This window comes from Pongo abelii, chromosome 9, assembly GCF_028885655.2.
Source record: "Pongo abelii isolate AG06213 chromosome 9, NHGRI_mPonAbe1-v2.0_pri, whole genome shotgun sequence".
NCBI lineage: Eukaryota > Metazoa > Chordata > Mammalia > Primates > Hominidae > Pongo > Pongo abelii.
The window spans coordinates 12,605,408-12,622,854 of record NC_071994.2 but is presented as its reverse complement, the minus strand read 5'-3'; the positions used below and the strand labels follow the sequence as shown (position 1 = coordinate 12,622,854).

Genomic DNA, 17,447 nt, shown 5'->3' with positions numbered 1-17,447 from the left:
GTTCTTTGAAACCAACGAGAACCAAGACACAACATACCAGAATCTCTGGAATGCATTCAAAGCAGTGTGTAGAGGGAAATTTATAGCACTAAATGCCCACAAGAGAAAGCAGGAAAGATCCAAAATTGACACCCTAACATCACAATTAAAAGAACTAGAAAAGCAAGAGCAAACACATTCAAAAGCTAGCAGAAGGCAAGAAATAACTAAAATCAGAGCAGAACTGAAGGAAATAGAGACACAAAAAACCCTTCAAAAAATCAATGAATCCAGGAGCTGGTTTTTTGAAAGGATCAACAAAATTGATAGACCGCTAGCAAGATTAATAAAGAAAAAAAGAGAGAAGAATCAAATAGATGCAATAAAAAATGATAAAGGGGATATCACCACCGATCCCACAGAAATACAAACTACCATCAGAGAATATTACAAACACCTCTATGCAAATAAACTAGAAAATCTAGAAGAAATGGATAAATTCCTCAACACATACACCCTCCCAAGACTAAACCAGGAAGAAGTTGAATCTCTGAATAGACCAATAACAGGAGCTGAAATTGTGGCAATAATCAATAGCTTACCAACCAAAAAAAGTCCAGGACCAGATGGGTTCACAGCCGAATTCTACCAGAGGTACAAGGAGGAGCTGGTACCATTCCTTCAACTGGATTCTATTAGGGTTTGGTCTAGCAATTATCCACCTTTATCAACGTTTTTCAGTTTTTCTGTTTTTGTTTTTGTTTTGTTTTGTTTTTTGTTTTTGAGATAGGGTCGCACTCTGTTGCCCAGGCTGGAGTGCAGTGGTGCAATCACAGCTCATTGCAATCTTCATCTCTCAGCCTCCCAAAGTGCTAGGACAACAGTGCGCAGCCTATCAGTGTTCTTAAATGCAAGGAATCTGCATATCCGGGACCCAGTAAAAATGAAATAAAATGAAGGTGCAGAGCCCCTTGTCAAAAATTTCTAAAAATTTCAAGACAGTAAGCATCAAACCAAGCCCAAGGTCCTTCTAAGCATGGGGCCTTGGACAACCGCACAAGTCACATACCCATGAAGCTGGTCCTGTGCCTATCATTCATAACCAAGTTCTAGCCCACACAGAATATACAAATTGTAACATAACTGTCTCTGACTGGCCCATTCAACCCTCCAGCCTGCATTTCCATTGTCTGAGACAACTTCTTTCTCAAGCATAGTCTTCTGGAGACAGAGGAGATGACCATAACCCAAATCAGAACTTGTTCTATTATTTTACTCACTTGTTCACTCACAAAATATGTGTTGAGCTCCCATTGTGTGCCAGGCACTGTTCTTCACATTGAGGATACAGCAGTGAACAAAAGGCAGAAATGCCTGCTCTGGAGGAGCCTGCATTCTAATGCAGAAAGACAGACAACAAACAAGTAATAGATACAGTGTGTCAGATGGAAATTGATGCTATGCAGAAAGACAAACATCACATGTTCTCCCTTATTTGTGGAATCTAAAAATTAGAACAATTGTCATGGACATAGAGAGTAGAAGGATGGTTACCAGAGACTGGGAAGGGTGGTGGGGTGGGATGGTTAATGGGTACAAAAAAATAGAAAGAATGAATAAGACCTATTATTTGATTGCACAACAGGGTGGCTAAAGTCAAGAATAACTTTTTTTTGGGACAGGGTCTCACTCTTGCCCAGGCTGGAGTGCAATGGCACAATCTTGGCTCACTGCAACCTCTGTGTCTCAGGCTTAAGTGATCCTCCTGCCTCAGCCTCCTAAGTAGGTGGGACGACAGGTGTGTGTCACCACACCTGGCTAATTTTTGTATTTTTAGTAGAGATGGGGTTTTGCCATGTTGCCCAGGCTGGTCTTGTACTCCTGAGCTCAAACAATCCACCCACCTCAGCCTCCCAAAGTGCTAGGATTACAGGCATGAGCCACCGCACCCAGCCTAAAGTAAATAATAATTTAACTGTACATTTTAAAATAAAGAGTGTCACTGGATTGTTTGTAACTCAAATGATAAATGCTTGAAGGGATGGATACTCCATTATCCATGATGTGCTTATCTCACATTTCATGCCTGTATCAAAACATCTCATGTACCCCATAAATATATGCACATACTATGTACCAACAAAAATTAAAAATTATATAAAAATAAAGAAACCTATATCATAGATGTAAATTATTAGAAATTTATATATATATATATACTTAAAAGCAAAAAAAAATTTAAACAGAGAAAATTGGCACTATGGAGAAAATAAAGCTGGAAAGGGCAACAAAAGAAAATGTACATGGGGTTGAAATTTTAAATAGCGTGGTCATGAATAAATAGCAATGGTCCCTTGCTGGGAGAGTGACTCTTGAGCAAAGATCTGAGGGAGGTGAAATAGGGAGCCAGGCAAAAATCAGGAGGGAGAGCATTCCAGTCAGAGCAGAGCCAACTCCAAAGGCTTTCAGAAAGGAACGTGCCTGGATGAGTTGGCAAAACAGCAAAGAGGCCAGAGTGGCTAGAGGGGAGTAAACACAGGGTGAATAGTAGGATGTGAGGTTTGAGTGGTACCGAGATAGGAACAGCACTGGGTGATCACAGGAGGATGGAAAAACCCAAACAACAGCTCAAACAAGAACTAGGCAAAGAAACCACAGGATAACCGAAAACACAAAAGAAGGGAGAGAAAATGGCCAAAACCCCGGTCAGGATGACGTGTCCGTGACTCTTCCAGGCAAACTCATAGACAGTAATTGGGGTCCCTGAAATTCCCTCCTTTTGCAGAATACCTACTGATTATTCCAACCCCTAATTGAAGAGACACCCATAGAATTAGAAACCCAAACTCCATCGTGTGAGATTTGTTCTCCTAAGCATGCCCACCCTTCTCTCTTAAGTGTGTGTTCCCGCTTTGCAATAAAAGCTTCTTGCTTCATTCTGACTCATCCCTGAATTTTTTCCCCTGACAGTGTAAAGAATCTGGCCAGTGGCTAGGACTGAGGCCTCACCGGCATCGGGAGACCTTCCTGAGCCTTCTGGCAACATTACTAAATCATGTAAGGCTCCAGGATAGACCATATGACAGGCCACAAAACAAGCCCAACCAAGTACATTTAAAAGACTGAAATCATGCAGTGCCAGAGGTCTCTAATGGGATGCCCATCTCCCATGAAATGCCATTCACAATGTTGGAATGAATACAGTAAGAAGGATGAAGGAGTGAAAAGGACATTGTCCAACCAGCCTATTCAGTCTGGATGGATGAGCGATATCATGGTCAGATTACCTTTAGAACCGGACATGCACAATTTTTTTCTTTTTTTTTTTTGAGATAGAGTCTAGCTCTGTCACCCAGGCTGGAGTGCAGTAACACCATCTCGGCTCACAGCAACCTCTGCCTCCTGGGTTCAAGTGATTCTCTTGCTTCAGCCTCCCAAGTAGCTGGGACTACAGGCACTCACCACCATGCCAGGTTAATTTTTGTAGTTTTAGTAGAGGTAGGGTTTCACCATATTGGTCAAGCTGGTCTCGCACTCCTGACCTCAGGTGATCTGCCTGTCTCAGCCTCCCAAAGTGCTGGGATTACTGGCATGAGCCACCACGCCCGGCCAATTCTTGCTGTTGTGGTTAGCTATGTTCTATAAAGTTGCCACAAACACTGACTTAGTGAATACTGAACCATTCTTTCTTCTTCTTTTTTTTTTTGGCAGGTTTCAAAAACTCGCTTTATTCCAATGTGAAATGAAGACATGATGGTTTAAAAACAAGAAAAGTTATTGAACAACTGTGAGGATGCTTTGCTTGCTAGCTCACATCCACCGCCTTTGAAACAACATGCCTGGACAGACCACACCCATAAGCAGCTCTCTGCAAAGACCCAGGCAGATGCCCCAGCTCCCTCCAGCTCACAAGGCAGCCATCTACTCCCCCATCAGAGCTCCAACAGCAGGCACAGAGAAGAAGCATGGGCAGCGGGGAGGGGAAGCAGTGGGGCCTGTGGGGGCCCCCGCCACCCACAGAGCTAGTTCTCTGTAGAAGGTGCTGCGTGGCAAGGACCAGGACAGGAACTGCGCTATGGAGAGCTGACATCACTTCTGCATCTTTAACTTTCCCCAGGAGGCTGAGGCAGGAGGATCACTTGAGCCCAGGAGATCAAGGCTGCAGTGAGCTGTAATCGCACCACTACACTCCAGCCTGGGCAGCAGATGGAGACCCTGTCTCAATCCATCAATCAATAGAAAATTGGTAGCAAATACACGGTCTCATTTTACACTGGGATTACAAGAGCCCACAAGTGCTTAAAGGCCATATTTCAGCACCCCAGATCACAACCCCCAGCCCTCTCCCAGATGTGGCCAACAGCCTGGCTAACAGAATGCTTCCTCAGTGGCCCCAGGACGCACTGCGACTTTACCAAAGGCACGGCGCTTACCTGGATGAGGAGGTTGCTCTCTTCCATGTTGCCATACTTCAGCTGGTAGGGTTTGTATGGATCATACACAGCATCCACCAGCTCCGTGACTTTTACCCGATTGTGTTCATCTTTAGGGAATCAGAAATGTAAACCATAATGAACAAAGAATCTGAAATTAACTGTGGGAAAGCAACAATCAAGAGGCGCGCTACTAGAACTTTCCCCGTTTGATCTCCAGAGGGGACTACATTTTGTTAAGCAGCTTTTATCATTCATGGAAGCTTCTCCTACAATCAGTTCAGCAAATATCTGGATAAATTTGGGCTTTGCACATTGTTTGCCTAAAGCACTATTAAAGACACCAGCCCCCTGAATCCCATGACCCATCATGGATAAGAATCCCTTCAAAAGATAACCCTCATTGGCCGGGCGCAGTGGCTCACGCTTGTAATCCCAACACTTTGGGAGGCCGAGGCGGGCAGATTAACTGAGGTCAGAAGTTTGAGACCAGCTTGACCAACATGGAGAAACCGAAACACTGTCTCTACTAAAAATACAAAATTAGCTGGGCATGGTGGCACATGCCTGTAATCCCAGCTACTCGGGAGGCTGGGGCAGGAGAATCACTTGAACCCAGGAGGCGGAAGTTGTGGTGAGCTGAGATCACACCATTGCACTCCAGCCTGGGCAACAACAGCGAGACTCCATCTCAAAAAAATAAAATAAAATAACCCTCATCAAGGTCAGGTTCAAGAATTGCCACAGAGGCCGGGCGCGGTGGCTCACACTTGTAATCCCGGAACTTTGGGAGGCCGAGGTGAGCGGATTACTTGAGGTCAGGAGTTTGAGACCAACCCTGGCCAATATTGTGAAACCCCGTCTCTACTAAAAATACAAAAAAAATTTAGCTGGGCATGGTAGCACGCACCTGTGGTCCCAGCTACCTGGGAGACTGAGGCAAGAGAATTGCTTGAACCTGGCAAGCCGAGATTATACCACTGCACTCCAGCCTGGGTGACAGAGCGAGACTCTGTCTCAAAACAAAAACAAAAAACAAAAGGATACCCCATAGGCCAGGCATTCCAAAAATTCCTACGTTCAACCACATAAAAATGTAAAACACGCTGTATCAGAATGTAAATGTGCATATTCTACAACACAGTAATTCAATTCCTGAAAATCATCTCAAAGAAATCAACAAATACACAGAGATAGAAGGATGTTCATGGAAACATGGCTCAGAATCAGAAAGCTTTGGACACAGTCTCAACAGGGGATTAGTAAATGTAATAGCCTACTTACTGGTATCCTCACATCCTTCTGGTCCCCTCCTTCAGCTCGTTTTATTATTACTTCTACAGCCTTATCCTCCTTCCCTCTTCCTCTAGCTCCCAGCCTTCTCTCAGTTCCTAAAAGCTTCCTTCTGTTCAAATGCTGATCCTCTGTCTGGAAGGACCGGCTTCGTCCCTTCCCCTCTTCATCTAGTTAACTCCTACTTCTCCTTCAATACTCACTCAGCTAAAGTCTGCTGCTCTTGATTTCTGGCACCAATTTTACAAGGTTTTGTAGAGATTAGGTAAAGTAATGTGGGTCTAACGTGGTAATAATCAAATCTGCACATGTATAGAATCCAAAGTGTTATTTCTTTTTTCTTTTTCTTTTTTCTTCGAGACAGGATCTCACTCAGTTCCCCAGACTAAGGTGCAGTGGTCCAACCATAGGTCACCACTGCCTTGGCCTCCCAGGCTCAAGAGATCTCCCCACCCCAGCCTCCTGAGTAGCTAGTACTACAGGTGTGTGCCACTATACCTGGCTAATTTTTTTTTTTGTTTTCGTAGAGATGGGGTCTATGTTGCCAGAGCTGATCTTAAACTCCTGGACTCAAATGACTCCCCCACCTTGGCCTCCCAAAGTGCTGAGATTACAGGTGTGAGCCCCCATGCCTGGCCCAAAATGCTGTTTCTGAATGGTGGGTTGAGAATGATTTCTTTTTCCTTCCTTGTTTTTTCCTAGATTTTTCTATAATGATAAAGTCAAACTAAATTTTTTAAAATTTACTTTATATTGCATAATCTTTTATATTTTGAATTGTATTAGGTACATGTATTAACTATTAAAATAATAGAAAAAATGTTAAAGGTAAAATTAAAAGTTAGGCAATATATTTACAACATATTTGATAAACAATGGTAAAAATTCCTCACTATATAAGGATCTTTCAGGAATATGCACCAAATTTGTAACAGTGGTTAAAGTGGGATTATAGGAGAGTTATTTTGTGTCACAGATTTCTATATCATTAATTCTTATAATACATATTTTGTTGCTTTTTATAATATATTTAATAATATATTACTTTAAATAAATTGCTCTTACAAATTAACCAGAAATAGGTTAAACTCCCAAACAGAATAACAGGCTAAAGAATAAGCAATTCAAAAGAGAAAACATACTTTTTATCATGTAACTTTCAAACTTGCTAATAACCAAAGTGAAAAACTAAAATGATATATCAGTAATTGTCTAAGAACCTGGCAATGACAGGAGAAAAAAAGAATCTAGTGCTGGTGAGTGGATGGGAACACAGGCACCTTCGTTCACTACTGATAGATACAAAAACAGGTCTAAAGAACAAAATGTGTCAGGAGGCTGAGGAAGGAGAATGGCATGAATCCAGGAGGTAGAGAGGCTGCAGTGAGCCGAAATCGCGCCACTGCACTCCCGCCTGGGCAACAGAGCGAGACTCCATCTCAAAAAAAAAAAAAAAAAAAAAGAACAAAATGTGACAAGTATCTTCAAATTTTTCATTTCTGAGCAACTGCAAATTTAAACTTATCCTAAGGAATAATCAGAGCTAGGCTCAAAAACGAATGTATAAAACAGTTCATTATAGTTTTATATATCATAGTGATTAAAAATGGTAGTAAATTGGCCAGGTGTGGTAGCTCACACCTGTAATCCCAGCACTTTGAGGCCAAGGCAGGAGAATCACTTGAGCCTAGGAGTTTGAGATCAGCCCGAGCAAAATAGGAAGACCCTGTCTCTACAAAAAATTTTAAAAAATGAGTCAGCCTTGGTGGCATGTGCCTGTGGTCTCAACTACTCAGGAGACTGAGTTCACAGAATCACTTGAGCCCAGAAGGTTCAAGGCTACAGTAAGCTGTGATAGTGTCACTGCACTCTAACCTGGGCAACAGAGCAAGACCCTGTCTCAAAAAAACAAAAAAAAATAAAGACAACAAAACTATGTCTTAGGAAAACATTTAATGACATAAGAAAATGCCCATTATATTATTTTGAGCATTGCAAAAAATGAAAATATAAGACTGTCTACAACCAATATTTTAAGATATTTTGTATATATTATATAACATATATTATTACATGTAAATATATAAAAGTATATAATATATTTAATATATATCATGTATTTATTACATAATGTTTATATGGTAGATATTAAGCATTTATATTAATATTTGTGAACAATGTATATTTATATTTGTATTACCAGAAGCAAATAATGTTGGTGGCTCTGACTGATGAGTTTATGGATTGTTCTTGCTCTCTTTTTATTTTTATTTTTGTGTGTGTTTCCAAAGAATTTTTAAGTTAAAAGAAAAACTAAAACCCTTTTGGAAAACCTCAGGGAGAATCATTAGTAATCTAGGTCAGGTGTGGTGGCTCATGCCTGTAATCTCAGCACTTTGGGAGGCCAAGATGGGCGGATTGCTTGAGGTAAAGAGTTTGAGACCAGCCTGGCCAACATGGTGAAACCTCATCTCTACTAAAAATACAAAAAAATTAGCCAGGTGTGGTAGTGTGGGCCTGTAATCCCAACTACTCAGAAGGCTGAGGCAGGAGAATTGCTTGAACCTGAGAGGCAGAGGTTGCAGTGAGCCAAGATCACGCCATTGCACTCCAGCCTGGGCAACAAAGCAAGTCTCTGTCTCAAAAAAAAAAAAAAAAAAGAAATCTAAAATCCCAGCCGGGCATAGTGGCTCACACCTGCTGTAATCCCAGCACTTCAGGAGGCTGAGGCGGGTCGATCACCTGAGGTCACGAGTTCGAGACCAGCCTGGCCAACATGGCGAAACCCCATCTCTACTAAAAAATACAAAAATTAGCCTGGTGTGGTGGCACACACCTGTAGTCCCAACTACTCAGGAGGCTGAGGCAGGAGAATTGTTTGAACCCAGGAGGTGGAGGTTACAGTAAGCCAAGATCACACCGCTGCACTCCAGCCTAGGCGAGAGTGAGACTCGTCCCATGGCTGACTAGCAAAGCACTTCCAGATCTGTCTCAAGGGTGGTTCTCTTCCCCACTACATCCATCCCCAGGGGAAGGATGCAGCCATTCCTTGCTCCACCTTCGTCCCACTGTGCTGCGGCAACTCGCCTTAGCCCAACTCTCTCAACTCTCCTTAGCCACTTCCACAAAGGCATCACGGTCCCTTGGAAGCTTCCCCATCCACTGGGCCTTTCCCATAACTAAGGCCTGACCTGTGAGCATGCCTAAAACACCGATGAGTCATCAGGAATCCGAACAATAAACACACTCCCTGGAACGTACGAGGCAATTATACACAAATGTAATTAAAGAGAGAATAACTATTAAATAAACCAAGTCAGTGACACACAGCCGCCGAACAGTAGAACAAGGCCTTCCTGAAGCGATTTCCTGATTTGACAGCAACATGCATCACGGGGTCTGTGTTCTTTAAAAATTTATGAAGCTTTTAACATAGACAGCAAAGAGCTTAGAGAGCATCACACACCAGGCACTGTTTACCCAAATGGGAGTAAGGGGTGCTCTGCTCTCAGTCGACCACCGGGGAAAGCCCATTTTCTCTACAACCACCTGTAGTCCTAACACAGCTCCCCTGCCCTGGGACACTTGCTGTTGCTCCTTCAAAAAGCCCCTGTAGGCTGGGCACAGTGGTTCATGCCTGTAATGCCAGCACTTTGGGAGGCCAAGGCGGGCAGATCACCTGAGGTCAGGAGTTCGAGACCAGCCTCAACATGGAGAAACCCAATCTCTACTAAAAATACAAAATTAGGCATGCAGGCATGGTGCTGCATGCCTGTAATTCCAGCTACTTGGGAGGCTGAGGCAGGAGAATTGCTTGAACCTAGGAGGCGGAGGTTGCGGTGAGCCGAGATCGCACCATTGTCCAACCTGGGCAACAAGAGCGAAACTCCATCTCAAAAAAAAAAAAAAAAAAAAAAAAAAAAAAAAAAAAAAAAAAGCCCTTGTACCCTATTTGTTCTCTAAAACTGACTTTTGAGGTTGAACTGTCTGAGGCTTTGTGATGACTTCAAAGGATAAGCACACTTGCCTCCTGGTGTAATCTACCTGCCTCACTGTGATGCCTCTTTTATATCCCAAGCCCCGCAGAGGTGTCCATCACTTCCCCAGAGCATGTCAGGCACCCAGGCAGCACTGGAGCCAGGTAAAGATCTTAAACAACTATTTCCTTGATGGCAACGTTTTTTCATGGAAAAGCCCTCCACATCTGCTGAGAAGGAAAACACCGATCCCTTCCATTTCTGTAAAATCAGTCATCTGAAAAGGCAAACAAATCCAGGCCCCAGAAGCTTCAGAAAGAGCGAGTAAAGACAAGCTAGAGAACTGGCAGGAAGGAATGTTTACGTAGGTGGGGGAGCAGTGCCATCTCCAAGCCCTTGGCGAAGTGGGCGGTGGCATCGTAGAACTCCAGCAGCCTGGTGAGCTCCTGCTCGGGCCCTGCCCTCTCCACGCCGTTGCTGAGGCAGGAGGGCAGCGAGGGCATGAGGGCCCCCAGGGTCTGAATCAGCAGCACCATTACCACCTCGTGGGGCTTCTGGAAAACCTGCAGTGAGAGACAGGTGTACCTGCCTTAGCACATGGAGCCAAATAGGAGCCTATCTTTTTTAAAAAAACTTTTTTGAGATGCCAGGCATGGTGGCTTATGCCTGTAATCCCAGCACCTTGGGAGGCCAAGGCAGGTGGATCACTTGAGGCCAGGAGTTCAAGACCAGCTTGGCCAACATGGCGAGACCCTGTCTCTACTAGAAATACAAAAATTAGCGGGGTGTGATGGCGCATGCCTGTAATCCCACCTATTCGGGAAGCAGAGGCAGGAGAATCACTTGAACCCGGGAAGTGCAGGTTGCAGCGAGCCAAGACTGTGCCACTGCACTCTAGCCTGGGTGACAGAGCGAGACTCTGCCTCAAAAAAATAAAAATTAAAATTAAAAACTTTTTTGAGACAGGGTCTCACTCTGCCACCCAGGCTGAAGTGCAGTGGTATAATCATAGCTCACTGCAGGCTTTAACTCCCAGGCTCAAGTGATCTTCCCATCTTAGCCTCCCAAGTAGCTGATACTACAGGAGCACTACCACACCTGACTAATTTTTTATTTTATTTTATTTTTTTGTAGAGACGGGGTCTCACTATGTTGCCCAGGCTAGTCTCAAACTCCTAGCCTCAAGCCATCCTCCTTCCTCAACTTCCCAAGGTGTTAGGATTACAGGTATGAGCCACATCACCTTTTAAAGAAGTATAACTTTTAAAGAAGCTGTCTCCTGGGTCATCTCAAAAGGATCTCCCCTGATAGATGAAAAGTGGTCTAGTTTAGAGCTATAAGCCCAAAGTTTTCCTCATGGCAAATGTGAACATGCTCAGAAAGTAAACTGGCAAGACTTGGAACTTGCAACTTGCCTAGAACAACTGGCAAGTTCATGTCTATCAGTGGCCCCAAGTGTCTAGCTATTTTCAAATCTAACGAACACATTCATGTGGCATTTTTTTGATGGGCGCCAAAAATTAACTAGAGAGAGAACTATGGGCCAGGTGTGGTGGCTCATGCCTGTAATCCCAGCACTTTTGGAGGCCTAGCTAGGTGGATTACTTGAGGTCATGAGTTCGAGACCAGCCTGACCAACATGGTCAAACCCCGTCTCTGCTAAAAACACAAAAAAATTAGCTGGGCATGGTGGTGCATGACTGTAATCCCAGCTACTTGGGAGGCTGAGGCAGGAGGATTGCTTGAACCTGGTAGGTAGAGATTGCAGTGAGCTGAGATGTTGCCACTGCACTCCAGCCTAGGTGACAGAGCAAGACTCTGTCTCAAAAAAAAGAAACAAAGAAAAGAAAAGAACTATAAACCAACATGCCTTATGAATACACATGCAAACATCTTCAAGAAAACACTAGTAAGCTGAGTTCAGCAGCATATTAAAAAACATTGTACACCATGACCAAGTAGGATTCACCCAGCAATGTGAGGATGGTTAAACTAAACAAAAATGAATCAAGGCCGGGCACAGTGGTGGCTCAGCCCTGTAATCCCAGCACCCGGGAGGCCAAAACAGGAGGATCACCTGAAGTTAGGAATTTGAGACCAGCCTCAAAAAATAAAAATATTATAAATCTCTAATTTTTTAAAATGAATCAATGTAATACACCACATTAACAGAATGAAGGGAAAATACATGATCATCTCAATTAATGCAGAAAATATATTTGACAAAATTCCATACCCTTCATGAGAAAAACACTAAACTAGGAATAGAAGGAAACTTCCTCCACATAATAAAGGCCATATATGAAAACCCACAGCTAACGTGATACCCAATGTAAGAGATTGAAAGCTTTTCACCTAAGAACAGGAACAAGATAAGGATGCCTGCTTTTGCCACTCTATTCAACAAAGAACCAGAAGTCCTAGCCAGAGCAATTGGACAAAAAAAAAAAAAAAAAAAAAAAGAAAGAAAGAAAGAAAAGGCATCCAAATTGAAAACAAGAGTTATCTCTGTTCACAGATGACATTATTTTATGTGTAGAAAATCTTAATCCACAAAATACTTTTAGAGTTAATAAACAAACTCAGGACAAGTGCAGAGTGGCTCATGCCTCTAATCCCAACACTTTGGGAGGCTAAGGTGGGAGGATCGCTTGAGCCTAGGAGTTTGGGCAACAAAGCAAGATCCTGTCTCTACAAAAAATGTTCAAAAATTAGCCAGGTGTGGTGGTGTGCACCTGTAGTCCCAGCTACTCGGGAGGCTGAGGTGGGAGAATCACCTGAGCCCAGGAAGTAGAGGCTGCAGTGAGCTGAGATTGCACCACTGCACTCCAGCCTGGGCGAAAGAGCAAAATTCTGTTGCAAAAAAGCAAACAAACAAACAAAAAAAAACCAGGCTAGGCACGGCGGCTCACGCCTGTAATCACAGCAGTTTGGGAGGCCAAGATATGGTGGTGGGCACCTGTAATCCCAGCTACCTGGGAGGCTGAGGCAGAGAATTGCTTGAACTCAGGAGGAGGAGGTTGCAGTGAGCTAAGATAGCGCCACTGCACTCTAGCCTGGGCAACAGAGCGAAACTCTGTCTCAAAAGAAAAAAAAAAAAAACAAAAAACAGCTAAACTGCTGAGGACTCTCCAATTTGTGTTTCTTCCAACCACCTACTGGATGTCACCACTAGGATGCGTCACTCTCACTTGGAATTTAAAAGCAGTCAGAATTGGAATTCATTCTTTTGCCACTGACCTCCCCAGACCTGCTTCCTCCAATTTCTCTGTTTCTGTCAGTAACATCTCCATTCAACCATCATGAAAACCGCTCTCTGACTCTCTGTTCTTGTGGTCCATTCATCAGTTACCAGGTCCTAACAACTGTTCATTCTTCTTGAACTTCAACATTTCCATCACCATCCTCTACCAAAGGTTCTTACCCGTCTTCAGCATAGGCTCATCAGTTCACCCTCTAGACCACCACCAAATTCATTATTTTTAAATGTTATTTTTAAAATTCAAGGCCTAGCACGGTGGCTCACATCTGTAATCCCAGCACTTTGGGAGGCCGAGGTGGGCAGAGCGCTTGAGGCCAGGAGTTCGAGACCAGCCTGCGCAACATGGTGAAACCCTGTCTCTACTAAAAAATACAAAAATTAGCCGGGCATGGTGGCATGCACCTGCAGTCCCAGCTACTCCAGAGGCTGCAGCATGAGAATCACTTGAACCAGGGAGGCGGAGTTTGCAGTGAGCCCAGATCGTGCCATTGTACTCCAGCCTGACCAACATAGTGAAACCCCATATCTACTAAAAATACAAAAAAAAAAAATTAGCCGGGCGTGGTGGCACACGCCTGTAATCCCAGCTACTCAGGAGGCTGAGGCAGGAGAATTGCTTGAACCCAGGAGGCGGAGGTTGCAGTGAGCCAAGATCATGCCATTGCACTTCAGCCTGGGCGACAGAGCAAGACTCCCTTTCAAAAAAAACTGCTACAACTCAATAATAAAAAGGCAAATAACCTGTTTTTTTTTTTTTTTAATGGACAAAAGACCTGAATAGACATTTCGCACAGGAAGATACACAAATGGCCAATAAGCACGTGAAAAGTTCCTCAACATCCTCAGTCATCAGGGAAATGCAAATAAAAACCACGATGAGATACTACTACACACCCACCAGCATGGCTAAAATTAAAGAGAATGTCAACACCTAATTTTGGCAAGGATGTGGAACAACCAGAACTCTCACACACTGTGTAGGAGTGGAAAAGTACAACCACTTTGAGCAAAGTGGTTGTTTCTTTTCCTTTTTTTGGGGGGGGGACGGAGTCTCACTCTGTCGCCCAGGCTGGAGTGCAATGGTGCGATCTTGGCTCACTGCAACCTCCACCTCCCAGGTTCAAGCGATTCTCCTGTCTCAGCCTCCTGAGTAGCTGGGATTACAGGCATCTGCCACCATGGCTGGCTAATTTTTTGTATTTTTGGTAGAGATGGGCTTTCACCATGTTGGCCAGGCTGGTCTCGAACTCCTGACTTCAGGTTATCCGCCCACCTCGGCCTCCCAAAGTGCTGGGATTACAGGCATGAGCCACCACGCCCAACCATCTTTCTTTTTTTTTGAGACAGGGTCTCACTCTGTCGCCCAGACTGGAGTGCAGTAGAGCAATCATGGCTCACTGAAGCCTCAACTTCCCAGGCTCAGGTGATCCTCCCACCTCAGCCTCCTGAGTTGCTGAGACTACAGGCATGTGCCACCACGCCCAGCTAATTTTTGTATTTTCTGTAGAGACAAGATTTTGCCATATTGCCCAGGTGGGTCTCAAACTTCTGGGCTCAAGCAATCCTCCTGCCTTGGCCTCCCAAAGTGCTGAGATTACAGGTGTGAGCCACCACGCCTGGCTGGGCAGTTTCTTACAAACCTAAACATACACCTACGCTTTGACCCTGCAATTCCACTCCTAGATATTTACCCAAGAGATGGGAAGATGTGTCTACAAAAAAAACCTACAGAACAATATTCAAAGCACCTTTATTCATAATTGCCCAACACTGGAAACATACCAAGTGTCTACCAGTAAGAAGTGTCAACAGGCTAGGTGCAGTGGCTCACGCTTGTAAACCCAGCACCTTTGGGAGGCCGAGGCAGGCGGATCACCTGAGGTCAGGAGTTCGAGACGAGCCTGGCCAGCGTGAAGAAACCCCGTCTCTACTAAAAATACAAAAATTAGCTGGGCATGGTGGTGTGTGCCTGTAATCCCAGCTACTCATGGGGCTGAGGCAAGACAATCACCTGAACCTGGGAGGCGGAGGTTGCAGTGAGCCGAGATCGTGCCACTGCACTCCAGCCTGGGCAACAACAGCAAAACTCCGTCTCAAAAAAAAAAGTGTAAACAAACAGGTATATTCACACCATGTAACAGTATTCAGCAACAGAAAGGAACAAACTAGTGATAACACACAACACGAGCAAATCTCAAAAACACGCTGAGTGAAAGAAGCCTACAACAGATGAAATGCTGTCTGATTCCATCTAGGTGAAATTCTAAAACACATTAAACTAACTTATGATGGAAAAAATCAGGCCAGTGGTTGCCTTAAGGGTGCTGGTGCACACACCAACCGGGAAGGAGCATGAGGGAACTTTCCAGGGCGATGGTGATATGGATGTTCTGGATCCTGAAAGGGGATTAGGTTACCCAGGCATTTGTAGTTGTCAAATGAATGGGATGGCATATTTAAGATCACTATGGCTGGGTGCAGTGGTTCACTCCTGTAATCCCAGCACTTTGGGAGGCGTGCGGCCCAACAGTGGGAGGATCATTTGAGCCCAGGAGTTCAAGACCAGCTTGGGCAACATGGCAAAACCCTGTCTCCACAAAAAATACAAAAGTTAGTTGGGTGTGGTGGCGCGCACCTGTAGTCCCAGTACTCAGGAGGCTGAGAGCGGAGGATCACCTGAGCCCAGGGAGGTCCAGGCTGCAGTGAGCCATGATCATGCCACCGTACTCCAGCGGGGAATATAGGGCAAGACCCTGTTTCAGAAAAAAAAAAAAAAAAAGATTGTATTTCACAACTTTACCTAAAAAAATGTAAGTAAACATTGAACTCTAGTTAATAATATGTATGGTCTGAAGTGAATGAAGTTTGCAACTTACTCCATTTTTTTTTTTTGAGATGGATTCTCGCTCTGTTGCCCAGGCTGGAGTGCAGTGGCACAATCTTGGCTCACAGCAACCTCCACTTCCCAGGTTCAAGCGATTCTCCTGCCTCAGCCTCCCGAGTAGCTGGGATTACAGGTGCCTGCCACCACGGCTAGCTAATTTTGTATTTTTAGTAGAGATGGGGTTTCACCATGTTAGCCAGGCTGGTCTCGAATTCCTGACCTCAGGTGGTGTTCCTGCCTCGGCCTCCCAAAGTGCTGGGATTACAGGTGTGAGACACCACACCCAGTCTTGTAACTTGTTCTGAAATGAGTAAAAAAAATAAGATGATTGACTGGGCACTTTGGCTCACATCTGTAATCCTAGCACTTTGGGAGGCTGAGGCGGGAAGATCACTTGAGCCCAGGAGTTCAGCACCAGCCTGGGCAACATAGTGAGATCCCATTTCTGTTTAATTTAATATTTTTATATAAAAAAGAATACAAATAAAAATAATTTTAAAAAATAAGATGGATTAATGAACAGACAGAGACAGGGATAGAGGGGCAGATTTGCAATAAAGCAAATAGAGCAAAATGCACACTGTACAACGTAGGAGGTGGCTACATGGGTATTCACTGTACAATTCCTTCAACATTTTTATATATTGGAAATTTCTCATATGAAAATGCTAAGGGGAAAAATCTGAAGGAGACACATGTGCCCTGGCTCCTGTGTGCTATAGCGACCTTCAGGAGGGGACAGCCCAGCTATTATGTTTACTTACATCCTGAAAAGAAAATGGGCCACAGGCCAACAGTATAAATCAGCAGAAACTCATGTCTCCCAAAATCTAGGATGAGGCCCAAAGAGAAGTCTGAGAAGTCTAAATTCTTTTTCTTAGATGACGAAAGGCATTCGTATGTATGGACATGAACTGTTTTTATCCTTTTGATACAAGAAGTAGTAGAAGAGGCAAGAACACATGAATAATTTTTTTCTTGGCCGGGCACAGTGGCTCATGCCTGTAATCCCAGCACTTTTGGAGGCCAAGGTGGGTGGTCATTTGAGGTCAGGAGTTCGAGACCAGCCCAGCCAACATGGTGAAACCCCATCTGTACTAAAAACACAAAAATTAGCTGGGCATGGTGGCGGATGCCTGTAATCCCAGCTACTCAGGAGGCTGAGGCAGGAGAATCGTTTGAACCAGAGAGGTGGAGGTTGCAGGGAGCCGAGATTGTGTCCCTGCACTCCAGTCTGGGTGACGGAGCAAGACTCTGTCCGAAGGAAAAAAAAAAAAAAAGAAATATTCTTCTTAAGAAAAATAAAATAAAGTCAGGCGTGGTGGCTCATGCCTGTAATCCCAGCACTTTGGGAGGCCAAAGTGGGAGGATTACTTGAGGCCAGGAGTTGGAGACCAGCCTGGGCAACACAGTGAGATCCTTATCTCTACAAAAAAAAAGTTTTTAATTAGCCAGGCATGGTGGCACACACGTGTATTCCTAGCTACTTGAAAGGCTAAGGCAGGAGGACAGCTTGAACCCAGGAGGCCGAGGCTGCAGTGAGCCATGATCATGCCACTGCACTCTAGCCTGCATGACAGAGCAAGACTCTGTCTCAAACAAAACAAAACAAAATCCTA

General features: G+C 44.2%; 1 protein-coding gene across 1 annotated transcript in view; it reads right to left on the bottom strand.

The window, feature by feature from the left end:
• Nucleotides 1-1,259: 1,259 nt before the first annotated feature.
• The window catches only part of LOC103889515 (conserved oligomeric Golgi complex subunit 7-like), a 37,046-nt gene continuing 20,858 nt past the window's right edge, over nt 1,260-17,447 (bottom strand). Inside the window, 3 exon segments of the mRNA XM_024255854.3 lie at nt 1,260-1,375; nt 4,413-4,522; nt 10,047-10,245. Of these exon segments, the coding sequence (XP_024111622.3) occupies nt 1,268-1,375; nt 4,413-4,522; nt 10,047-10,245 (417 nt within the window). The 3' untranslated portion in view covers nt 1,260-1,267.